The sequence below is a fragment of the Cygnus olor genome, chromosome 3 (genome assembly GCF_009769625.2).
Source record: "Cygnus olor isolate bCygOlo1 chromosome 3, bCygOlo1.pri.v2, whole genome shotgun sequence".
In the NCBI taxonomy this organism is placed as follows: domain Eukaryota; kingdom Metazoa; phylum Chordata; class Aves; order Anseriformes; family Anatidae; genus Cygnus; species Cygnus olor.
In genome coordinates this window covers 55226490-55253387 of record NC_049171.1, presented here as the reverse complement: position 1 = coordinate 55253387, position 26898 = coordinate 55226490, and the positions used below count along the sequence as shown (strand labels likewise).

General features: G+C 35.4%; 1 protein-coding gene across 1 annotated transcript in view; it reads left to right on the top strand.

Annotated features, from left to right (window-relative positions):
* LOC121067060 overlaps nt 1-26898 on the top strand; it is a 55448-nt gene that overhangs the window by 13416 nt on the left and 15134 nt on the right. The window contains exons 5-10 of the mRNA XM_040551097.1: nt 623-673; nt 1178-1228; nt 6246-6338; nt 7925-7975; nt 8550-8600; nt 18947-18976. Coding sequence (XP_040407031.1) covers nt 623-673; nt 1178-1228; nt 6246-6338; nt 7925-7975; nt 8550-8600; nt 18947-18976 — 327 coding nt within the window. The remainder of the gene's footprint in view (nt 1-622; nt 674-1177; nt 1229-6245; nt 6339-7924; nt 7976-8549; nt 8601-18946; nt 18977-26898) is intronic.

The following is a 26898-nucleotide window of genomic DNA, read 5'->3' as shown; positions in this document are numbered from 1 at the left end:
AATATTCTTGCTTTCTGTCTAGACCAGATTATTTCTTATGCCTTTTCAAAGGGACTATCCCTCATAATCCAGTGCCCATTAAGGATAGTGTGGCCTAGCCATCTCCACTACTTGTCAGTAGGCAGATTAAAAATAACTCTTTGTCCTCCTATTTGTCACTATTGTGTTGCTCTCAATTTGACATGCATCTGATCCTTATAAAAGAATAGTTTCAATAGAGAGATCCTTGGACTTGCTTAGCAAGAATGAACAATCCCAGATGAGGGAAGTACCTACAGCCACATATAATAAATCAAAACTGGCAAAAAGTGGGGTTTTGTTTTGCACTTTCTGGTTAAGAAAGTTAAAATATCCTTATCACATATTAAGATGAAGCTTTTAAATTTTATAGACTTCATAATTAAGTCAATAAAACACATTTTGTGACCTACAGTCATTCAGAACTGAAATAGGTGAATTTTGTACAACTTTTTCAATCACTGCTTTTCACTGTTTATTCTGATTTACAGATGTAGTCTCTCACATGATCTAGATGCTTCATTCTCTTAATATTAAATCTCATTGTTTATTTCAGTTATTGTTTCTAACTGTCACTTTGTCGGTGTGAATACTTCTTTTACAGATCCTGGAAAAGACAAAGAATTGAAATCTCCAGCTGCTACAAAAGATAAAGGTAACACTGAAGGACAAAACTGTATAACACCCAAAGATATTTGCATCAAGAAAAAAATCTTGCCGTCCATTGGGCTTTTGTTCTTAAGATATAGCTTAGTTAGCAAATTATGAGTGTGATACTAGTTCAGTAAATTTATGGTAAAACTTTGTTAGCATTATAAGAAGTGCAAACAGTTCTTTGCTAATAGGAAATATTTCTAAAAGCCCTTAGAAGTCCAAACTCAGAATTTAGGAACACTATGAACGTTTGCTGTTAAATGCTGCAAAGTGAAATGAGTTTTGAGTAATCTTTGTTCTTTCATCACAGTTAAGAAATGTTCATAATTTCACTTTGTGAAATTAGCATGCACAAAGTGCAGACAGTGTTTTGTACTACACATTTAGTTGGTATCATAGCTCATTGAGAAACTAACAGTTTTTCAATCAATTCTTAACCCAGGGGTTAACCTTTTATCACTCTAGCTTGAAGATTCTTTTTTTTTTTTTTTTTTTTTTTTTACAGAACACACTAAAGAAAAGGAAGGAAAGAATCCTATAGCTTTAAAAGATAAAGGTAAGGATACACAAAAGAATGTAATACTTGTTTTAAAACAAGTAGACACACAAAGAAGAATGAAGATATTAACTTAAAAATAATCATTAGAAATCTTGCCCATTAGAAATCTTACCAAACAATATTTAATTGGCTAAAAATGTATACAGGTTTTATAATAAAAACAAACAAACAAAGACATAAAGAGAATATTGAAAATCAATTCATATTCAAAAGTCTCAAAAATAATTAGATAAATATCACAAAACCACTCTGAGTTATAGTTAAGATCCTTCTTAAGAACCTTTTCTTTTCTGAATGATACGAAGTGTTTAACAGGAACCAGTTAGTGAAGTTTGTACTGAATGCTTGCATAAATCTGTGGGTGCTGTAAGAATAAATCCATGAGCATGTAATTGGAGAACAGGCTTTCTGGGCTCTGCAAAAAATCATAGCTTCATCCAGTCAACCACCTGAGATATGTGAGTTTGTCTGAATCTTCCTTTTTTTTTTTTTTTAGTTTGGTCAGAGTAGATGGTTAGCTCTACTGAATTTCTTTACATCCATTATTTTGTTGGGTGCTTTTTATTGATTTTATTACTTTCCTCCTTTCCAGAGATAGGTACATTTGAAAGAAAAAGTGATTTATGTTCTGAGATGTTCTTTAGGTTCTTAAGGATAAAAAGATCTACTGTATAGATGGGCATATTAATGTTTATTCTAAATTTTAGTCATTACATACTATTTCTAACACAGAACTGAATAGAGAGTCTAGTTCAAGCATCACAGGAAGGATGAAAAATAAATTTTAGTGTATATGCATTCTACTCCTAATGTACACAGGCCAAATTTACATGAGCTTGGTTATATGGACCAGAATTGTGTATCAAAACCCTCCTGGAGTCCTGTGGGTGTCTCCACATGCTGCCCATCGCTGTTATTCGCTGATGTGATTGTGCTGGAAAATTCAAATGGACACTTGAATGGCCGTTTGTGACCTGCATGGAGAAAAAAGGCTCAACATTTTGAGAAGAGTCCCAAAACACTTCCTTTGTAGCAAGAGTTTCCTTGGAATCAATGGAAATGAGTTTGCCAGCCCTGAATGAGCTTCTGTAGTGCATTCTTCACTGACTGCTCCTTTGGCAGTCGAGGTGTGAGTGACTTCAATCACTATTTGAACAGGTCCTTCTAACACAACCAAGGAGTCTAGACCTTCTCCAATTGGTCTTCATAAAGGGGCAGTCACGATGTGTTAAACACAGGTTGTATTATATTAGATTTCTACATTTTAGGACAATAAGACAAAAATCTCTGTAAGAATTCCAACATATTACCAGACTGAGCTTCATACCACTTTCTTTACATCATATAATACAGTCATGTATGTCCCAATGCATTACTGCTGCTGACAGCAAGTCCTTGGCCTACTACTTACTGCTGAGTACAGCTGTATACAGCCTGCAGGCTTCTGAGTGGCTGCAGCAATGCTGATGTCCAGCCCAGCCAAGCCTGAACCCTGAAGTCCTGAGAGTGCCTGCTGGTGCAGCCGTCACTGTTTCCTGTAATAGGCGTGAAACTTTCAGTCTTTGTGTCTAAAAATGTGGGTGTTGATTAGCTAGCTGACTAGCTCAGTTCAGAATATATTGGCAGCAAAGACCCTATAGGAAGAACTTACATAGCTGTACAGAAAGGAAAAAAAAAAAAAAAGTGCCTTTCTAAACTATGTGCTTTTCCTACTGCATTTTGGATTACTCAGCATATATTTAATATATTAACATATATTATATGTTAATATAATATTGTTAATTATAATTAATAATTACGGATAATAATAATAATAAATTATATATTAATTAAACATACAATATATTAACATATATTAACCACTCATCTTTCACCCCATATTCACCCAGTCTATAATTTGTAAAGTAATCAAGGCCATATCTGTCACTTATGCCATCCTTCTCCCTGTCTCTCCTCTCTTCAGGTCTCCTCAGTGGCCTCTATAAAGGCTGACCAGCTTATTGGGGCCTTCTTTTCACTGTTACTGGCAAATATATATATATATATATATATACTGAGGGACACAGGAAAGTAAGGACTTTAAGATTGTACACACATCCTAATAATGTATCTTGGGAGTTTGTTACTATTCCTCTATGGCCAAATAAAGGAACATTTTTAAATTAACTGTTAAACACTTGTGATGATTAATGTTTGCCTGGTACCTTTTGCAGTACAAGAGGCATACCCCATACCTCATTCTGTTTGAAGGATGACATAAGTATTGATGAATAAGGATGATGCCCAAACCAAAAACCTTACCATAAAGCAGGCTATTTTTCTTAAACTGATGTAGAGTGTTTGTATTTAAAGAAGAGACTGGAAAAATAAATCCCTGAATTTGGAGATCTCTCTAGGATACTCTACAGTTCACAACCTCACAGTGTTACCCTACCTATTTTATGAGGTCAGTAAATTATCTTGAATCTTAAAGTCTAGTTTTATTGACAGTAAGAAAGGAGAACACTGAAAGAATATATTTCCCTTTTCTTGTGATAAAAGACATCTCAGGAGTACTTTTGAATTTATGACTAGCTTTTCAGCTGAAGTAAAGAAGACCACTTAGAATAATTAATATAAAAGTTTATTTGCTGTTGACATGAGTATATTTAAATAATGTGAGGCCAAGAAAACCCTAGGCTATAATTTACCATTCATTTTTTTTGTTAGATACCTTGCCCAGCTAATCAGAGTAGAAGCTCCTTCATCTAGAGTCTCTAAGAGTAGCACTAAAAGCTTATGATATATCATACATAACTCCTCACTGAATTTTTCTAAGAAATTCACTAGAAATGCACTATATTGAATTATTAAGGTGACAGTATTTGTGCTCTCTATGTAATGTAATTTCACTCATACTCTGTGTTACATGATACGTTTTCCAAACAAATGTTCCTTTTTTTTTTTTTTCCCCTCATGTTTCCTTTTGCCATGCTTTAGGATATCTTTGCATCTTTTCTTATGTAAGTTGTATGTGGACAATAAGTCTATTTATTTTTATGCACAGAGCAGTAGGGGAAATAAGTCAATAGTGTGCATTTCCTTCTTGCCATATACATAATAACACATTGACACTAAAGAAACAAATGTTCTGATTTGCTTTTGCCAAAGCAATTCATGTGCTTCTTTTAAAGTAAAAGTACAGTGAAATAATATCTTGCCCGTTGCACTTTTTTTTATCTTAACTTATAACACATACAACACATATTTCTCTTCAAACATTGAAAGTTATTTTGTGGGACTTGCCTATCTAGAAATGAAATCCCCCACAGATCTTAAGCAGAAAGCACTGAAACACAATGTTGGTTCAGCTAATATTTCCCCCTATTTACATCAATATATTTGTTGCTGTTGCTTGCATGAAAACTAGAACTTTATCCTGCAGTTCACATACTGCTGCTGCATCTTCCGATATGATTTTCCTAGTTTCCCAGCTTCACCTCTAAAGTAGCATGCATGGAGAAAGCAGCGGGGTGAGTGTTGGCTTTAAGATAACTTTGTTTTTCCCCTTCTGGGACCAGCAGTGAAGTGGTCAGTAGAAAGGAGATGTTTGAGCAACCTTTAGGGAGTCCCTGTTTAAACCCCTGAAGATGAAGTCCTGCTCCCTGGAAGGGAAGCAGGACCACTGATCTCAGTAGCCTTGGCTCATAGGTTGGGGAATCTGATGCACTGTGGAAAGTGTCCTGCACTGATGGCTGCATCCAAAAGTTGTAAGAGTCAAAAGTGCCAAACCTGTTTTAGGCGCTACAGATTGTAGGAAAGCTCGGGTAGATGGGCTACATGCATGACAACAAGACAAAAAAAAAAAAAAAAAAAAAAAAGTATTTGGTGCCACCAAAGCCACCAGGCCAAAGGCAATGGTTTATGCCTGTGGCTGTAATAGTGACTGCTGATGTTTGAGATTGCAGGTGTTCAGACAAGGTAAAATGGTCCAGCTGGGGAGCTGTTGCCTCAAGGCTCCCTTTTATAGCTCCTTCAAAAGATTTCAGTCTTCATGCTGAAGGTGTTTTTTTTTTTCAGTCCCCTGAAGGAGACCACCTGCTGCTGTGAAGACCAAACTCCTAATTTAAGTACTTATCCCTGAATGGTGTTATTTCTCCAAAGGCTTCTGCCACACTGGAAGTCAATGTTTTCTGTAACAACTCACACTTAAAACCAGATGGATAAGTGGGATCACATCCTGATACCATGGCAGCCAGGAAGATGATCACTTTTAAACTTATTTTGGGAAGGATCTTCTTTTAGCTTTATCTATTTTCAAAGAAAATTTGGTTAGCTTTCATTTGGAATAAATGGCATGAGGTTTTTTGTTTGATTGGTTTTGTTGTTGTTGTTGTTTTCATAGATCCTTAGGTGTTATATCCTGTCAGATGTAGTGTAATTGGGTCTACTCAGCATCCTGAAGGCTCTAATGTTCTTTCTTACTTTGGAAAAAAAAAAAAATCCTTCTAATATTCTCTAATACATAAACAGAATTCAAGAGGCTGTTGTTTCCAAAATAAATAAATAAATAAATAAAATAAAGAAGAAGAAGAAAGAAAGAAAAAAATATGTATATAATATAATACAAATGGTTTATACATCATAATCTATGTTTTTCCTGTACTTGCTGATCTTAAAAGCATGTTTCCTAGAAGACTGAAGCAAAATATTAGGCCCATCAGAGAAAACAGAAAAAAACTTTTGTCTTCATGAAGTGTTGGATAAGACCCTAAGAATTTCTAATCCTGTGGCACTGCTTGCATTTTCCTTTATTCCTCCTGGTTTCTCTCTTCTGTGAGGTCTCCACAGAAAGAGTGATATATATTCTTTATATTATTGTATTTGCTAGTAATAACTATTGCACCTTAAAAAATATAAGCTGGTCACCAGAGAGAATGTAAGGAAAGTAAAGGTTGAACCCATTTATGTTCACAATTATAGTCTTAATTTTTAAATACTTGTAACTTCTTTTCTTTTCTTTTTTTTCCTCCAGTCCTATCTTCTAAATCTCAAAAACTTAATTACTTCCCTACAGAGTCTCTGAAAGGAAAAAATCCCAAGAATCCAGAGGGGTCAAAGGAAAAAGGTAAGTGAAGTTAAGAATTTCAGAACTGAATATCGGAATGGCTATTCAATGCTCGAAAAAGGTCTTAAGTAGCAAGGATATGCAAAGATGGAACACCAAACCCATTCAGGTTTAGGTTCATGTTTGACTTGCTTTATCCTTGTTATTGTTTTTGACATTTGTGCTGTATAAACCCCCAATCAGGTTGATAGTAACTACCTGGGCTTCTTTTAAATTGACAGATTTGAATTTGCTTCCTGGGGAATTTATTGGCAACCTCACTTAATAGCAAAACAGACACCTACATCTCTAATCTTTCCAGATGCAGGAGGTTGGCTTGGTAGCTGTGTACACAGAGTTCACAGATTGTTTGACACTGTTTGACACTGTTTGACAGTGTCTGTTTGGAGAAAACCCTAATTGTTGCATAGTGACATGTATTGAACACTAAAACAAACAGTTCTAGGATTTGTGGGCACTGTCTACTTTCTGGAGAGTACATAAACAACTCAAACATTTCAAGGAAGCAGCAAAACCTAGCAGAGGTTCAGATAGTGTCAAAGACCCATTTTCTTGGAAGTTGGAGGTATTCCATGCAGTTAATGTCTGGCAAAGTGTGTAGTATTGAATAGAGATACACAAAATAATGCACATCTGGGAAGAATTTAGTATTTCTTCTGAATTCTTCAATGTAACAAAGTCAAGGCACCATGTGGAGATTAAGGAATTCTCCTCTGTGTCACGCTTGTCAGTCCCTGGGTCTCACCTGGACACCACAAAAAGAACATAGTTTTTTCTTTATTTGTTGTTTAGCCAACTACTGGATTTTCTTTTGTCCTTGGTTTTCCCTTGTCACATACAGGAAAATGAGAATGAGAATTTCAATGTTTTTCTCATCTCCTTTAATCCTTTGGCATATGCTGCAGAAAAGAACTAAAAATACAGTTAAGTTCTTGGACTATGCATTGTGATATATGTGACTGTACATTCTGAGGACACGCACTGCTCTTATTTTATACCCAGCTTGCCTGTGATTGTAAAAGGCTATCTATATGCAGGAACTGAAATCCTGTTCACAAACAGTACCCATATGGCCTCCTTTATATTGAAAGAATAACAGAGTTCTGAATGAGTAACTGGTCCTTTTGTCATTCCTGAATAAAGAAAGCTCCCACTTACCTTTATCAGCAGCCTCTGGCATTCAAGTCCAGCATTCCTAATATTTTAATTATATCAATGTAGATTCAATTTTTATTTGAGTTCAGCAAAAGAAAAATCCATTGATGCCAACTGCTCTATAGAATTTCTTTCCACTTTGTAAGTTACTATTCTTCATTGCCTACTTAAAAGACAGCTAAATAGTTTCCTCCAAATGCAAAGAAACTAATGACATATTGAAGGCTTATTATTTTACATATCCAAGTCTACAAGCATGAATGAATGACCTTGTTGTTTTGTCCTGTTCTTTATTTCCATGCTGTTAAATCCATTTAATTATCTCATCTTTTTTACTTTCTACATATCAAATTGTCTGACTTGCTTTCTTTTCAAGTGTCATCTTATTTCTCTAACCTGACTTGTGATAAATGTTAAATGTTTCTTTCTAGAGACTGGTAAAAGAAAAGATGTGAGGCCTCCGGCAGTCTTAAAGGAAAAGGGTAACTTCTTATCATTATACGGTTAGGAAATAACCAGTTGTGTTCATGAAGGAGTCTGTTGATATTAATATATTTTGCAGTTTCAGTATATTTTGAATTACAGGTTTTTGGCGAAAAGGAACTAAACCTATCTTCCTCACATTTAGTAAATCACATATCAAAATGAGCAGTGTCTTACACAAATCAGAAATAAAATAATACCATTTACTATTGTGTTCTTTAACTATTGTCTGACATGCATAGCCAACATCGCGACAGGAATTCTAGTCTATTCTGAGTGAATTAGTAACAGTGCTGTTACTAAATTCATGATAGACTTAAATGATAGGCTTCACAGGAATGGTTTGAAATGCAGTCTTTGCCACAAATTCTGTGGGAATTATTTCAGGTTTGCTTTCAAATCTTAATTTGAGTCTTCTATTGAAGTAAACAAGTTCCAATTCCTAACATCTATCTCTTTCACACTTTTTGCTTGATGAGGTGTTTTGCATGTTTGTTATAGTATAGATGGGCATAATGTATATTCCTAATACTAACTTTCTCCTTCAATTTTTGTGTTTGATATCTTTTTCAGACTCCTCAAAAGGAAAAGAAATGAAGGTTTCAGCTACAACTAAGGAGAAAGGTAACAATCACAAGTTGAGCTGGGCCTTAGCATAAGACTTGGTTGACAAAATAGTGCAAATATTCCCAAATGAAATCTTGTAGTTGTTTTTTGGTGGTTTTTTTTTTTTTTCATTTATCTATGTCATTCTAAAATGATTTTTAAATGGCATCATTTGCTACTGTGATTTTTTTTTTTTATTAGTGTGATAAATGAGAGATACGTTCAAGGCTATGTAAGTCCTAACAGCAGTACTGTTAGGCACCCAATGTTATATGGGCTTATTTTCCTCTTTCTTACTTTTTTTCCTTATTCTTTTTATTTGAATTTATCATTTCAGACTGTATTTCACTTTTCTTCTACAATACATTATTTTATTGCGGTTTGCTCTCTCTTACACTGAAATATCAGCACTAGCCATCAAAGATCAATTACAATATAAAGTATGTGACCTAAGTACTAGGCATTTTTAGACAGTGATAAAAATGTAATTACAATTAAACAAATATTTTCAGGTTTATTTATTCATATCAACTAAATTCAAACCAGATTTAGTTTTACTTTACACTATTTGAATATTGATTAAATATCGCTTATTAAAAAGCAGTTTTCCAGTTTAAATGTGAAAATAGTTTAACATGGACAAGAGCATGTAATAATGTGCTAACTAATAACACTCAATTGAACCATAGGAATAGAAGTCAGTCTTAAAAGTCATTCATTTGGTTTTGAAAGCTACTTCAGTTAATTTAATAATATTATTTCCTATCTTTAGATTTTACCTAACGATCACTAGAAATATATATGAGGCAATATATTCTCTGAAAAAGTTATGAAAGTTATGAAAGACATCACTTGCAAGTACAGCTATTTCACATTGTGCATGTAGGTAATATATAGCAGCACAGCAGAAATCAGCCATTACTTTGTGCAGTATTATCATTCTAAAGCAACATAAAGGCTTAAGTGCTACAAAAGTGCTTAAATATTCTGGAACTCTTTGAAGCACACAAAGTGGATGAACCTGGATTGTCAGTCCAAGGTTAAATTAAAATAAGGATGTATTATTTTACCATTTCTTTTAGCTTACTATACTCAACAGTGAGTACTGAAGCGTGTTTTTATTTGGTGTATTACTGTTTTAATACAGCTTGGCTTTTATATTTTGAGCTTCAGGAAAGCAAGGCCTGTAGGCTTCCTACTATGTTCTTGCAAACATATCTGGGAAACATAGGTAGGTTAATGAAGAATTAAAATTTGATTAGACCCTAAAGTGTTTGAATACTGAGCTTCTTATTGAGTTTCTCATCTGATTTTTGTCTCCAGCTCTCCAAAAATATTTCCAGTTTAAAGACTGGATAAGTGATAAGAAAAATAAAATATTATTTATTTAAAAAGATCTAGTAGTATAAAGAAGTAATGCATATCTGTAGGAGTTTTCTAGCTGTGCTACTAACAAATTAGCTTCAGTGAAGTGCCAAACACCCACCCAACTGTACAAAAAAAAAAAAAAAAAGTATTCAAAAAGGACTTAATTAACTCAGTTTGATCAGCCATTGAAACAACTGGCGAGTAACAGCTCCTTCGAAGTTCCAAAACTGAGTTCTTTCAAGAAAGAGAATGTTTATTCAAACATCGTTGAACTTCACTGACTGCATTTGAAGTGGTTTATGCCCAGTATCTTTGAGAATGAAACTCATTACCAAGAATTGATGAATTCCATTACCTCTTTTTTTTTTTTTTAATATAACTCCTCTTCACATAGTAGTTCATAGGACACATAGAAAATTTTCTTTGTACAGTAACAGTAGAAAATAGGAGTAACATTTCCAGTGAACTTGCATATCAAACAGATTTTTTCCATGTGGGTTAACTTTTTTATTTATTTATTTTTATTTTTATTAGAGATTGAAACACTGTAAAGGACATTTAAAAAAAAATCTCACATGGTAATGTCATCTTAGAGTCTTATAGTTTACTACAAGTCTAGACAGAATAGCCAAGATATAAATGTTTAGTGCAGAATACTCTGATTTTAATTCCACTGCAGTACAATGTCACATTAGAGACACCTGGGGTTATTCTGATAAAGAACAATGGTTTAGATTAAGTCTGAAATAGAAGTCTTTTATATATATATGTATGTATATAAAATAGCAGCAGAATATTTATATGAGCAAAGCCAGTTCAGTTCAGTGTGGATTAAAAGCGTTGATTCTACACAGACTTTGCCAGCTTCTCAAGTGAGATGAGCACTACAGGCTTTAGTTTTCTCTATCAACTAGCATGAGTCCTTGCATGCAGGTGTCCTTGATGCCTTGCACAGCTCACTGAGAATAACTGATATCTCACAGCAATCTGAATTCCCCTTTGACTTTAACTGGCTCTGTAAGAACTTAACATATTTGAATTAGATGCTGCCAGACACATCAGGACAACTGCCTTCTTTTTAAGTCTTGTGTGTCAGGTCTGTAAAGTGGCTGATCTGAGCAGGAGTGCAGACCCTTCAATCCCTCAGAGCAAGAGTTCCACAGAAAAATGTAACCTGAATGGGAAAAACTCAGGTTGTATACATGTGTATAGTGAAGCAACCTTGCTGTCTATAATAGGATTCTGTCATTTTCCAGTCACCAAAATTCATGACACAGCAAATCTTATACACACTCAGTTTGAAGAGTGTTCAGCTCAGTGGCTCCAGGTTCTTAAAAGCTGCTTCTGTCTTTTCTGTTACACGTGACAGATCTTCACAAACCTTTTCTTAGCTTCTGGGATTCACATGAGTGCAGCACTTCCAAAAGCAAATACAACCAACTCAGTGACACTGAATATGTATGACAATATATTGACATTTTGTCAGAAGAGTGTAACCCCAATGCACAAAGTGGCTTTAAGCATCCATATGGGATGCTGTGACTCATTAAACCTCTCTTTCTTAACAATGATAAGTGACATGTCACATAGATCAGACAGACAGTTTGAGGAAAGCCTTTGCAGGGAAAAATGCTCCAGAACGTGTGTCCATTGCGCTGTAAAGTTCAAACAAGTCACCTTTATGAGCACCAGTAGGTCTTTTAGACATCTGAGAGTACACAAGAAGCTTCTTCAATGGACATCTCAGTTTAAACTCGCCAACCAGAACACACCTTGAGAAGCAGCAATGGTTGCATAGGACTTCCCACTTACAGCGAGCTGTTAAACCCAGTGCAAACTGGGTTAGCAGCAGTGGCCACAGCATTACCCTCTTTGTTAAGATAAATACATTACTGAAAAGTGAAACCTGAATTCACACAAACTGAAGATAGAATTAGAGTAGAAAATCCTGAATAATAGAAAACCTAAATATAAGGTATATATATTAGGTGTACAAAAATTGAAATAACAGCCTGCTCAAGTGGCCCATCCATTACGGAACCACATTGCTGAGCATTGCTGATTAGAAATTCTTGAGAAAACATCAGACACTAAGATAACAACAGATTTATAAATACCAAGGCTGAGACATGCTCGGAGGTTGAAAATTCTTATTGTGAGTCAGCACTTTTCTGAAAAAAAAAATATCTTCAATAGACATTATAAAAGAGAAAAAGAACATCAATTTAATGACATTATATGAATATATGCCATTTTTTAAAAAAAGGAGCTAAAATTTTAATTCCAAAACCAGTTCATATAAATTAAAGATGAGGCAAGTTTTATTAAAAACTATTAATGTAACTTTCTCACTATGGTTTGATACTTTTTGTTTGTTTGTTTATAGGAAAATATTCAAACTGAAAAAGAAGTAGGATGTGCAGAAATATACTTTTCATGTATATATATATATATATAGCATAGTTGTCAAAACAGCTTCATAAATGAAAATATGCCTACTGATACTTAGGGTATTTCCTGGAGACTTTGACACACTGGAACACACAGTTCTCCATAATAATACTCTTAGAAGTCCTCTGAATGCATATGTATAAATTTTATTCATACATGCTTATACAATAAAACACAATTCTTGTTGCGTAACATTATTAATTACACATAACATTTGAAATAAAAAAAATGAGGATCCTCTCTGCCCAGAACTGTATACTTCTCAACAGGTTACAGAGTCAGGATCCTTCTGCCCATCTCTGGGCCCAAAAGCATTGTGTTTTTTTCTGCACTGATCCAGAGAAAAACTGCCCCTCTCCAAAAATGCTTTTTACTCTGGGTGCTCCCTCTGAAAGGTGAGAAAAGAGGCAAGAGATTTGCATCCTCTCATGCTGCAGGAATACAAGATCCCCCACTCCTTGCCCTTTTACTATGCTTCTGAAGGGAGATTTGTGAAGTGTGCTTGAACCTAAAAGGTATCAAGCGTCATAGACCCAGACAGGCATGGAAGAAGCCAAGCTCCTGCTGGTAGTTGGTATTTTCCTTTTGTTAGCTGTCAATGAGAGGTGGGACCAGACTCCACATACAGTCCAAAGCGACTCACTTAGGAATGCAGTCACTTTTACTGCTTCTACCCAGTGACTCTACAGGGGGGAGAGGGAGGAAGAGTGCTGATAGTCCATAAAAATACTCTGAATCACTCACCAGGGTGGTTTTACCTTTTGAGCAATATTTTCTACACGTTAAAAAAAACCTCCATGTTTCCCCCCAAGGTGGAATCAGTGTTAACCAAAGAACCTATGAACCCTAAGGCTGAAGAATTCTCATGGGTAGCTGGGTAGCCCAGGCTTTTCCCAATGACAAAATTGCACCACCAAGACCTCTATCACTGCCATGCAGTTTCTCTATGCTCAAAATGAGTCTTGAGATGGGGCTTAACCCCTGCTATTGCCTGTGCCCCTCCCTGCCTGGGGCACAAGCACTGCCACAAATGCTCATGAGACCACTAAATGCTCTGTAGACCACTAAAGCTGTCCACTGTGAGCCCCAAAGCAACAAGATCCAAGTGATCCAAAACTAAAAATGTCCATGAGGTCTGTTTATTTTACACTGATGTGCCAGCTCCCTGGAATAAGAACAATTTTTGGAGAAAAATGGTCCATGCTGAAGCAGAACTTGCACACTTGTGTTGCTTTCAATCTAGGCAATGTGCTCGTATATTGTCATTAAGGCATTACGGATAATGAAGAAAAAAATACTGTTAACTTTATTTAGAGGTTATTTAGTGAATGAAATTTTTCTTTTTAGGTCTGAGAGCAAGGTTTTGCAAATCAGGACAAAAGGGATAGTCAGGTTACGCAGGGGACTTCAACCACAACATCTTCCTTGCCCACTAATAATAAAATGTATGAAGATAAATTAATAAGTTATTTCACCAAACCTGTTCATAAAAAACCTAGGCCAGAGGAGGAAAAGGGCAGGAAAGGTGTTATCATTCTAAACACAAATGCTCCGGACAATTTAAAGGCTAAATTGTCCTTTTCGTCACTCATTATACTGGTTCTTTTAACTATGGTTTCTTAACATGAATAAAATTTCTCTTGACATGAATAAAAGCACTTCTGAACTCAGAAAGACAGGCAGAGAGAGATAAAATATCTGTTAGGAAGACCCGAGAGAGAAAGATCGCTTTATATGGTTCTTAAATATTTTAAAACAGTACTTTCTTCTCAAGCTATGACCAGATGGACAATTTATGGTGAGATGGGCAAAGACAATATCAACTAGTGAATGCAAGCTGCTTTGCAGAAGCTGCCTACGTGAGGGTGTTTTCACTTCAGCATAACAGCATGCAATGAACAGTTATCGCAGAGTAACTGACACAGGGAATGAATCTGCATTTTATCTTGTCTTACCATCTATGCTGTCTCATGTGTCTATAACCAAAAAAAGTAAGAACTTAGTCAGAACTTCTGCCAGTTTCAGATAAATCAAGTACTGTCTCAAGGTGGATCAGGCTAAATAAGATATTTTGAAGTACTCTAGGGTTATTCAGAGATATAAAAGTCAGTTAGAAAAATGGTGAAATCATAATTAAAGTTAGAACAAAAATAAATATCAGGAAAATCATGTCACAGATTCTACTGCATGGTTTCTGCAAAGTGAATGAAGTCTTAGCAATAACTGTTTCAAACACCCTAATAAAGTAATAAGCATGGCCTTTATTGGGTGGTTTAAATAAGTCTTTGGAAAGTGCCAGTATAGGAATTATTGCAGAAAATTAATAGTTGCTGCCTAACCAGGACATTACTGGGGAAAAAAATCAATATCTGATTAAGAAACAGAAAGCGATTGATTCAGTTTCATCTTACAGCCTATTTGTAAAATAATTGCATATGATCCCATGCCTGGACACGTTATATTACTTAACAGGAAAAGATAGAAATAATAATGTAGTGAAATTTTTAGATAGCATAAGATTAGCTAAAGAGTTCATGATCAGAAGGGGCTGTGATACACTGGATTTAGCAGGTGAATGGACAGTATGATGGGGGGGAGGGGAAATAGTGTCACTAATAGTATGTAATATAGACTAGAAGGAAAACAATAAAGAAGAATATGTCTCCAGATTAACTATGTGTTGTGGTTTAACCCAGCAGGCAGCTCAGCACCACACAGCTGTTTGTTCACACATCACTCCTCACCTCCAGTGGCATGGGGGAGAGAATCAGGGAGGAAAAATAAGTAAACGCTTGTGGGTTGAGAAAAAAAAAAAAAACAGTTTAATAGGACAGAAAAGGAAGAGAAATAATAATGATAATGATAATAGTAATAATAATAATGTTTACAAAATAAGTGATGCACAACGCAATTGCTCACCGCCTTCTGACCGGTGCCCAACCCATCCCTGATCAGTGGTCCCTGCCCCCCATCCCAGCCAGCCAGCCACCCTGTATTAAATGTTCAGCATGATACCACATAGTGTGGGACATCCCTTGGGCCAGCTTGTGTCAGCTGTGCTGGTTCTGTCCCCTCTCAGCTTCTTGTGCACACCCAGCCTCCTGACTGGCAGGGTGGTTAGTATGATAAACTGAAAAGTCCTTAATTTAGTGTAAGCACTGCTCTGCAACTATTAAATAAGTGTGTTATCAACATTATTCTCATCCAAAACACAGCACCATACCAGTTACTGTGAGGAAAATTAACTTTATTCTAGCCAAAACCAGGACACTTTTAATTCTGGAAAGGACCCTAAGTTTTACCACAGACAAATCAGTGAAGAACATTCCTCCATATGCAGAGGAATTAGGAAATTTAGTTATAAAGCATAAAAGATGTATCTTGTCTGGAGTGTCATATGCAAAACTCTGACATGATAATGTGACACTGGAGTGAGCTAAGAAAAAGAAACAAAAGTCTCATAGAAAGAGAAATAGGGAAGATTCAGAGTACCTTCAAGATTAATTAGTATGATCATGATAAGACTGTAAATCACAAATCTAAGTCAAGGGCTCTTCAAAAACACCTCAGAGGAACTAGATAGTTATATGGAAATGTAGTTTTCATAGCTTAGTTTTTCATAATTAATTATTGTAAATTTAGAATGGAAGTTAAATTTCATGCCTCAGGATGGAAACCAATTTCTTTCAATAGAAAATTACAGGAGAATTTATGGAAGAAACCACTTATTTGACAGTATTCAGGCTAAATAGCTGTTCCTGGCTACTGCTGGGTTATCAAGGTACAAGGACCAGACTACTGTTTAGTAGGAAACGGTGTTTTCAAGAGTTCAAAAAGTGTTTCTCTTTGCTGAACAGCTCAGAAAAAAACCCCTCTGAATCATCAGTGTCTGTGAGATTAAAGGACTGCTGGTGATTCAGATTCACATTTCTCATGCAAGTTAAATGCAATACATCCATCCTGAACATGAAATGATTTTTCGTTTCTGGGGTATCTGTTATTATGAATTCATGATCCCTGAAAATTAGATGTTTACCACTGATAAACATATTTTTTTGTATGATATCTATATTAACTGGAAATATATGATTCAAATTGAATAGGTTTGAGAAAGTGACTAACTGGATTCACTGGGAATTAAGGTTGTTGTTAGCCTATTTTAACAGGATTTGTAGGTATAAATTTCCAATTCAAGGACTAAGTTATAAGTCTCATCAATACAGTAATATAAATAAATAAATAAATAGCTTAAGAATTTGTTCTTTCTCCAAATAATTAAAGCAAAAAAAAGAATACAGTCAAGAGCATCTCTGATATCTGAGCATCACATTCTCTAGCTCATCATTCTACTTTATTGCATGTCCTTCCCTGCCCAGCTACACTATATTACTCACATTCATTCTCAAAAGGTAATTGGTCTTTTTATCAGCTGTAGACCAAATTCTCCCTTGACTAATCCTTTTTTTTTTTTTTTTTTTTTCCCCCTGCATTTCAGGTGCAAACACATTGCTCAGCTTCAGAAAGAGCAAATGTAAATTGTGGTGATTGTGCTCTTTTACATTTATTCCTTGTCATTTTAAGTTTGAGTGACAGGATTTGATAAGACCAATGCTATTGGTAATGATAGTCAGAATGAGGTCTCTTTCGTCTCTTAAGATTTGTTGAGTATTTACAGTACCTGACATCAGAAAAGTCATGGACAAGGTAAAAATTCAAGCAGAAGTCACAACAGGATGCAATGGCATAATATTTTTTCATTCTGTGTAGAACAGAAATTAGCTAGTCAAAAGTGCAGTGGCAGGCACGGATGGACTTTGCTCAGCCTGTGCTCGCCTCAGAACCAGAAGCGTGGTGAGCCACATCATGTAAATTAGCAGGATTGAAGTCAGGAGAAGACTCTGCACTGCACATTGGTTTGTAAAACCTACCCAGAGTCATGACATTGGGGATTTCTGCATGTTTCCCTCCAACATGCTTCAAGTGGCAATGTAAGTATGCCTTCTGAAAGTCACTGAGGTTTCTATAGCAGCTTCTGGGGAGAAAATACTAAATCCTCAGATCGCAGCTTTGATATGCATGTGATTACAAAGAAGACCAGATCCTGGAAACCTTGTGCCTGTTTTTACTAATTCTAGACATGAAACCTTTTTTTCTGCCACTGCTGGGCACATTCTTGAGATAGCAAAATTTAATTTTATCCTCAAAGGAGACTCAGAGGGAGAGACCTAGAAAAAATCTTTTAAATCTACGTTATATTTTTGCCTCAGGTAAAATTAGCATTGCAGTAATTTCAGGTTTAGCCTTATGTTTTCTTTTGCGTACCCAAACACAAAATCCTAACCCCTAAGAGTGTACCTACTCCCTACTTTGACCTCAAGATCTTTGGTTTCTTAGACATGTTCTCCAAAGGAAAGGCAGAGTTCTGCTTCTGCTCATTTGCTTTCCAGCTTGAGTGCCACAGCAGGTCCATTCATACTGACAGACCAGTCCTGGGTACTCTTTTCAGGGGGTTAAGAGCTCTAAATTTGAATTCCTCTGTCTTCTTTAGTCAGCAAATGCTAGCCTAAGGCAGAGGTTCACTACCATTACTCCTAGCACATAAATTTCAAAATAAATTGACATCTGTAGCTACATTTTTAGAAGGTTCAGTCCTATAAGTGTAGACTGGGAAACGGGTAATACATGGATTTCAAGAAGATCTGAGCTTGGCTTGGTTCCAACAGGATTGCAGCAATCATCTGCAAACGCAAGTAACTGTCTCCCATTTCAGGCATCTTAGTCCTGTTAATAAAATGATACATTTTTACAATATCCCCTGCAGACACATGCCATGCGCAATTGGAATCCCATGTTGAGATTTTGGGGGACTTTGATTTTGTGCCTAGAAATTGAATAGTGCTCACACAGCACAGCTTGCTCTGGGGAACTGATTCCCAGTTGCTTATCCTGGGAGGTATGCAGCAGTTTGCTTCCAGTCTGTGTCCGATCTTCCTTCCCAGATCTTGTAATTCCTCATCTTAGGCAGAAGCTTAGAAAAACAAACATGACTTCAGGTGTTTGTTGTTGTTGTTTGGTTTTGTTTTGTTTGTTTTACTTATTTTATGTATTTGTTTGCAACAACAAGCTTTAATTTAAAATAATAATAACAATATTCTTTAAAACAGTTGCTTCATAACCTTCTTCTAGTCTCCCCTTACCAATTCATGCCTTCCCAGCCCAGACTATCCTTCTTGTTTATTTATGCTGTGCCTCTTATGTCCCATTATTAGTGTCTGGGAGGAGCAATGACTTTGTGACTTAAGTGTGAGAATCTAGAAAGCTAGATTTTGCTCTCATTAATAACAGTGCTGTGTGCCTGTGAGGAAACACTTCAAATTTCTAATCATCAGTCTCTTCATCTGCCAAAGAAATCTATTCCTATATTTCATAATATATGTAGGTTTTAAGATACCTACAAGCAAGTCTCATACATAGGTATTTATTTTTACCAATACTACGTTATTAACTTCAGTTGTGAAAATATAGTATTTTTGTTTCCATTTCAGCTGCGGTGAAAAAGGAAGGGGAGAAGAAAGGTAAATCAATTATTTTTCCTTGACTGAAGTGTCTTTCAGGCTCTGACTGCTGTGAGAAATGTTTCTTTCATTCAGTGATACAATTGCAATGACATACACCACCTCATGTGCTACCATCAGCCAGCTTTGTCTACTCCGACTGTGATAACACAGTTGTCATTTCCAGTATTGTTAGCTCCTTTTTACCACAGGCCAACACAGCCCAGTATCAAACACTTCATCGTTCTGATTGGGAAGAAAATGAAAGGCTTTTGTTATGATGTTAAGATTTGTCAAAGAGAACAAAACTTCCAGTGCACCATGCATGCTGACCTGACAACTTGCTCTTTGCAGAATGTGCTTTCTTTACTGCATTTAATTTCCTCTTTTCAGATATGCATGTAACATGAATGTAAGCTTTGCTGAAGTCACTCTTTGGTATTTTAGCAGAGTTTTAGAAAATTTAATCCTGAAACAGAACCTAGAACAGTAATTAAAATGTGTAAAGATAAATATACTGTATTTATCAGACCCTAAATATCAATTTTTACAGCATTGTCTTTCAGAATAAGATTGACTAAGTTGAAAAATTTTTTACAATTTAATTTCAATTGAAAAAAATAATGAAATACTAGCATTAAGGTGATATTTTCTTTAATATTTGACTTTATTGATTATTTGTTTAATAAGCCTCAGGTTGCACATTAAACTGGCAACAATCCCAGAACTTCTCCATAGATTTCAGATAATTATTTGGGATTTAGCATTGAGTATTTCTGAAGTTTACTGATTTTTTTTTTTATTATTTTTATTTTTACTTTGTTTTTTTTTGTCATTTCAAAAGGGCTTGAAAATCCTGCGATTCACAGAGTTCAGCAATGGGGCCAAGATTAGCTGTCTATTCATAAAGACATTTTAAATCCTTTTTTTTTTTTTTTTCTTTTGTTCCTATACAGAGTCATTAACTGAACTGGAAAAAAAAAAAATAGTCTCAACTCTTTTAACAGCTCATGAGTGAAATCTTGGCTGTATTGATGTTAGCGGCAAAATTCCCATCCACTCCACTGGAGCCAAGATTTCACCTCATGTGTTTAACAGAGTAATAAAATTCATTTTGGTTATCAAAAACGACCGTGCTTAACAGATATCAAGCAGTATATCTTGTCCAAAGATTAATTTGTAGCAACTGAGGCATGAAAGGTAGCCCACGAAGGAAAAAGAATCAGAAAACTGGCAGCTACGCTTAACAGTCATTGGTTTTCAGACATCAAAATGCTTTCTGTGTTCACAGTCTTGAACTTAGCACATGGACTGTTACATCCTTAATGAAAAGAAAGTAGTGAGGAAACTACTAACTGTGGAAGGGTGCTATGTCAGTGAGCCTTATCACTGGTTAGGCTTGACCACTGACTTAGAAGAACATGAAGAGGATTTGTTTGAAATACCTACTGCTTGCTCTTGGTTAAGACTTTTTTTCCTCCTTAACCATAAACTTCCCCCCCCAAAAAAATGATTTAAAATTACATTTCTAATGAATATTATTTGAATTTGGATGATTTTTTCCGTTTTTTTAATAAATTTTCCCATAAAAAAATAAAAAATTAAATACTTCTTCTAATTTCTTAATTTGTTGAGCGGATTTTGCCAGCAAGTACAGTACGATACTTTCAAGCACTGCTAGTTACCACGAACCTTCTTCACAGAAACATAGAGGTGTGAAGGGAATAAAAAGTCAGCTTTAGTCGTTCTTCTAATCATACCATAATTTAATAATTTATTAATATTTTTTGTTTTATTTTATTTTTTATTTTATTTTATTTTATTTTATTTTATTTTATTTTGATTAAACCTCCCACTGGTTTTCTAAGACCAACATTGTCAGTGAGGAAGATTGTGATTGTAGTGGAAAACATGCCAGTCCGATATTTTCTAGTAACTAAGGAAAACTGTCCATTCATTGAGGTTCCTGTTTTCAATAGATAGGTTCTAAACTGGACAAAGGGAGAGAAGTAACCAGGCCTCTTCCCAAAAGTAAACATACTGTGCTTTGACTTTTACAAGTAGCTTCACACCCTCTGTGGCCCCCACGCAGAAAATATTGCATAACTCCCAATATTGTCAGTTTTTATTTATTTTTGCTTTTTCTGTTATCAAAAATTGCTCAATGTTGCATGTGTATTCCTCTGACTTGCAATAAAAGGAGGCAAAGTTTGCTGGTTTTGCTTAAGGATACAGTATTTTCTGCCCAGCTGCAAAAAATAATAGAACTAGCCAGGCAGTGCTCTAAATTGACTGGCTCATTATCCAAAATACATTGTTCTAGTAGCATGCACAGTTCAAATACCACTTTTTCATTTCTTATGTGAATCATGCAGCACACAGACACTGTACTATCTATGAAGCTTTCTCCAATTATTCCATCTTATTCAAATCCACACCCCTTATCTAGCAAAGCAAGACTAATGAGCAATACAGAGTGACAAGCCATCATAAAAAGAGAAGAGATGAAGATGGAATGACACTTTCTATCAACGGTACATTCTGCATATAGCATAAATCAGACATAAAGGGGTTTGATAGCAACAGAAAAGAACAGAATTAAGATGGAGAAATCTTACATATTTCATTGATTTCTCCAAATGTGAGTGATTCTAACAAGGAACAGTGAGGCACAATTTATGCATGAAAATTATGTATTAATCACTTCTATTTGAAAGGTTAGGTTTCTAAGACTTTGAGACCGAAGTCCTAGAAAACAGTCAGCTTCAGCTCCCAGCGTCATGTTATGCCTTATTTAAACATGTGTGGGATACAGGAACAGTCATAGGAATGTGTAAAGAGTTGTCAGTTTCTAAAGGGCAAGAGGCAGCAACCCTTTGCGTGAGGAAGGCATTTCCTAAAATCCCCAAGAGCAAATTTTGCTGCTAGTACACACACACAGAGAGACACACAGACACACAGACACACACAGACAGACACAACTACAAGCCAGGATTCAAGTGAATTAGAATAGAAGCAGATACTGGTGAGGTGATATAAAGCCCATAAGCTCCAGAACACCTCATGAAAATGATAAACAGAACTTTCAAACCAAAATATTTCATCAGTTTTCAGTTTTAAGTGCCCTTTTTATGGAAAAAAAATGTTAATGTAGTAAACCAAAACAGAACTTTTATATTTCAAAAAATATTTCCTAATTACAGAGTGTTCCAAAAGTGCTTTGTGAAAAATGGAGCCAATTTAAAGTCAATTTTAAGGTTTCCTAGTTCTTCTTGAAATGGACTTTCTAATTTCAGTTCATAGTTACCATACCTTATTGATTTCTGACTGAAGAGTTCATGGACTGAGATGGGGATGTCAAGCAAGCAACCTTAACAAGTATAGTAAATTCTCTCTCTGGGTCAGTCTGGAAAGGTAGGAAAGTTTGCCTGAAGATTCATTACTTCTGTGATTCTAGTGAAAAATGTCTGGAGAAGCCAAACAGGATTTAACCATCACATAATTCCAGTGGATTACACATCCACATGCATAAATGTAAGAGCCATGTCACTGTATAACATGAATCAGGAATATGAGCTGCCAGGAAGTCCATTTCCATAGGATCCCTACAGCTAATGAATGAAAGAGTTCCGTCTTGCTTCTGAGGCAGTTAGGCTAGTTGTCTGCTGGGAGTCTCATTTCCTACAGACTATCTAGTTAGATGTTATGAGCACTTGTAAGTTAGTGAGATGTTGAAGCTATTTGCCAGTAGATGATACCATGACTCCACTTCTGATTTTCAGCATTATTGCTCTGGTAGCTTGCTCTTAAATTCATTTAACAGCTTTTAGAAAGCCAAACCTACATTCCGTTGACAATATTCATCAATAGAAAATTGACAAGTATGCATGATCACATTTTGACTTTTTCCCAATAAACACATCATGATGTAAAAAAATACATATAGTCTAAATGCAGCTAATATCAAACAAATCTAGAAAATGGGTAAAGCATATACATTTTAGCTCCAAACTACAGATTTTTGCCAATCCAGTAAAGGACAACTTCTTTCAATTACTCCTAGTAATGGGACCCTATCCATCACTTGGAAACTGCTGCCCTCTATACAGTGTGCTATAGACTAACCAAGGCACATAAGTATCTCTTTGCAATATATAGAAAAATCAAAATGTTTGTCAAACTGAAAAAGAACTGAGCAGTACTGTCTTTCAGAATTGCTTAGCTTTGGTTATGACCAGAAAAGAAAAAAAAAAAAAAAAAAAGGTAGCCTCCTTATTAATAAAACAAATCTCCATGGCAGCTTGGGATTTCTGTCCAGCTGCAAATGCCACTAGTGCAATACGAACCACATCTACAGTATGTAGTTTTCTACAGTGCCTCAATGGTAAGAAATTACCTAATTCTGTAACTGCAAAATGTATTACACAGACCCCTAACAGTATATTCCTAAACAGAGGAAAAAAAAATAGAAATTATTATATGTGGGAAGATAATATAAACACAAACAACCATGTTGTTTAACTTCTCAGTGCTATTTTGACTCCTTCGAGGTAGGAATCTCCCTCCAAAGTTAACAGTCATTGAATTAGCCACGAGATGGAGCCCAAAGGACCTGTGAGCCAGTAGTTAGCATTGCCCTCTGGAATCATAAACAAAATAGCGGTGTCTTTATTATATTGAAGAACACTTTACAGGATCCTTAAGCTACAGACAAGGTACTCTTAACTGTAAATCCACTCCTGCCTAAAGATATTTTTTATTTATTAGACAACCATGGTTATACACTCGTAGGCTTTGACTTCCCCTGCTGAAACAGCAAAACCTACGCATTTTCAAGGAATATTAATGAATGTGGAATATTCATGAAATATTGAAAATGGTCTGGAAAATCTACATCAATTAGCTGAAATTTGGTTGACCTCTGTTTACCTTGCCTCAGCTATGTTAGAGGATATAAATAAGCAATGTACACTTTGCATGGTCATGTGAGACTTAATGCTCAAATACACAACTTCTGTTAAGTGATGGCCAAATCTTAATGGATTGGGTTCCTGTACTTTCCATGTTGCAGATATTTCAGTTAGAATAAAACATGACTAGGACACACTTTTCAGAGTACCCATTCAATGAAAGTAGGAAGTAGTCAAAAGAATGATGAGTACACTGGGCTCAAGACCAATCCATATGCTGCATTTTCCCTGAATTCATAAATTTAAAGCACTTTTTAGATCCTCAGATGAGGTAACAATCAAGAGGTTTTACCTCACACAAATTTAGATATCTAAAGTTAGTCATATAAGTGGAAGCTATTAACTGTCATCTCATTTTAAAGTTATTGGAGAAAAGTAAGCATCTTCAGAGAGTCATTCATCTGTCTGTCTTATATGTCTGTCAGGATGCAAAAAATTGCCCCTTGGAGATACCCGTATTTCTGACTTGGCCAAAACAAAGCATAGAGTTTAGGTCTAGTAAAAAAAAAAAAAAAAAATGTACTGCAATAAACATCATGATAGTTTGTTGTTTGTGACTTCAACAACCTTCTTCAAAACTTTAATTTTTCTTTTTTAAGAACCTAACATCAAAAGAGAAGAAACGTGGAAAGGTGAGCAAAAGAAGGCAGTCATTTATTGGTCTTAATAGTAGATTGAATATCTACGGTTATTGTACTTAGACATAGGCTTAATGCAAATATTTATATTTAGCATTAAGCTGCAAAATCCATGTTTAGCATCCTAACACTTCTTTTTTATTGTATTCATTATTAAGATAAGGCACATAAAATTAATGATGCTAACTTACATTGATTTGTTTATATTTAAAATACCCACAATTTTACCTTCAGCAGAATTTAATCTAAACCCTGCCATTGGTTACACCTTTGTAATCCCTTCAAGGTAAAATTGAGACTACACTTTTTTTGTTTGTGTCTTATTTAATGGCAAACCTGCAAAACAATTCACATTGATAGATCTTGCATAGCATTTCAATTACAGTTATGATTGTAACTTGTGTTAAAGTACAAGAGTAATTTATTCAGCCCCTGCTTCCAATAAGTGGAGACACTTAAAATAGTATTTTAATGATTATGCAACAGCTGTGATTTCTGAAGAAAGAGTGCTCTGTGTAATTGGTGACCTGTGTTGTTACTATAAGTTAGGTGTAACATGGATATTGGCATTGTCAGCAACTCTTTCATCTGTCGATCAGCATAATATGCTGAAACACCTAGATATCCATATAACACATGGTTAATTGGCTACAAATTTCTCCACAGGATAAAATATTCCTTTATTGCCCTGTGCAAAGACAGCTGCAAATGAATACTTAGAGGTATTCTGCTCTTCCAAAGTTGTAATTAAAGAAAAACAGTGATCAGCAGCATTTCGAAAGAAAAGAAGATGGCTCAGGATATTCTGCCTGTAGAAGCTAGCCATTAGTCCTCTGCTTTAATCACCATATTAATATGGATAACACACTGGAAAAAGTCCATCTTTTCAAAAGCTAATTGCTTTTTTATTATTTTCCACTTCTAATATCAATTAATCTCTTCTCCAATATCCTTCTTTTCTAGATTTCAGTGAGGCCATTTTATTGTTGTCTTAATGAACATTATTATACATTTATTTAATAACATATATGAATTCATATATAAGAATGGTCAGCCATTCTTATACTTTACATAGATACTTTTACAATCATAGTTAAGAAGCTTAACAAAGAAGATCATATTCAAGATATTTGCATGGAGTCTAGACCCAGGGAATTAGCTTGGCTCCTTTCACAAATAACAGCCATTATGAAACAGATATTCAAATATTAATTAGTATTAATAATATCAAGAGGTGTTTTTTTTTTGGCTCCAGTTGTTTATCTAGAATGGTGAACAACACTATTTTTGCACAAACTAGCGTTAATATTGAGGGGAAAAAAATGACATCACTCTAACATCCTACATACTTCAGTCTGCCCGATTTCATTCAATTACCATTTATATGCCAATAATTTGTGTTGGAATAACTTGTATGGCCTGAGCTTTGCTATGTTTTGCCTTAACTATATGCAAACATAAAACAGATATTACTAAGAATAAAGGCTTGTTAAGCATATTCTCCCTGATCTGTATGTTCCCATCCCATAATTTCAGGGAAGAGCACATGAAAACGTCAGAAGCTGAGGATGATATTGAGAGGAAGCTCTTCAGGCCTTTCACCACACGTGCCTAAAGATGAAATGCATTAATACAGCATATGTACCTCATCTACACTTGACTGAAATTTTATTCTTTCCAGCTCCATCGATGGAAGATTTGACCTCCTGGGATTTTAAGACTTATAGTACTTTAAAGGCATTAACTTTTAGTGCTATCAAATGAGATTGCTGTTTCAACAAGACTTACATTTCCCAGTGCATTTCTATTGTTTAACTGACAAACTGGGAGACAGAGAAAGATTGGGATCATTAGTGATGCTCCCTACAGGCATGCATCTCAGATTCAAGTTGAAGCGATTCCTCTCATTAAAAATCATTTAAAAATGTTGCAAATGTCTGTATTTCTTTGCTACTTCTATTATATTTACCCTATGCTAAAGTTTTCCTCTCTGTGAACTACTTTTTGCTTTTCCCAGTTATATAAAGTAGTCTTGAATTGCCAGTTAAAAATAAATCTTAAAAACAAAACAAAACAAGTTGTTCTAGACAACAGCAGCAAAATCCCCCAAAACCAAGAGTCAGCTCATTCTTCACTATGCAGCCCCAAGGTCAATGACAAATCAAACAGTGAGGACACAAACATGCCAACTGCATGAAGGCATATATCCTGGAACAGACTACTCTGGTAAAAGAAATAAGGCAGAAGGGACTGGGAGAACAGACTGCCAGCTTTTGGTGGAAGGCAGCAGTAAAAAAAAAAAAACAGTCTGTTTCAGATGAATACCCTGCAAGCT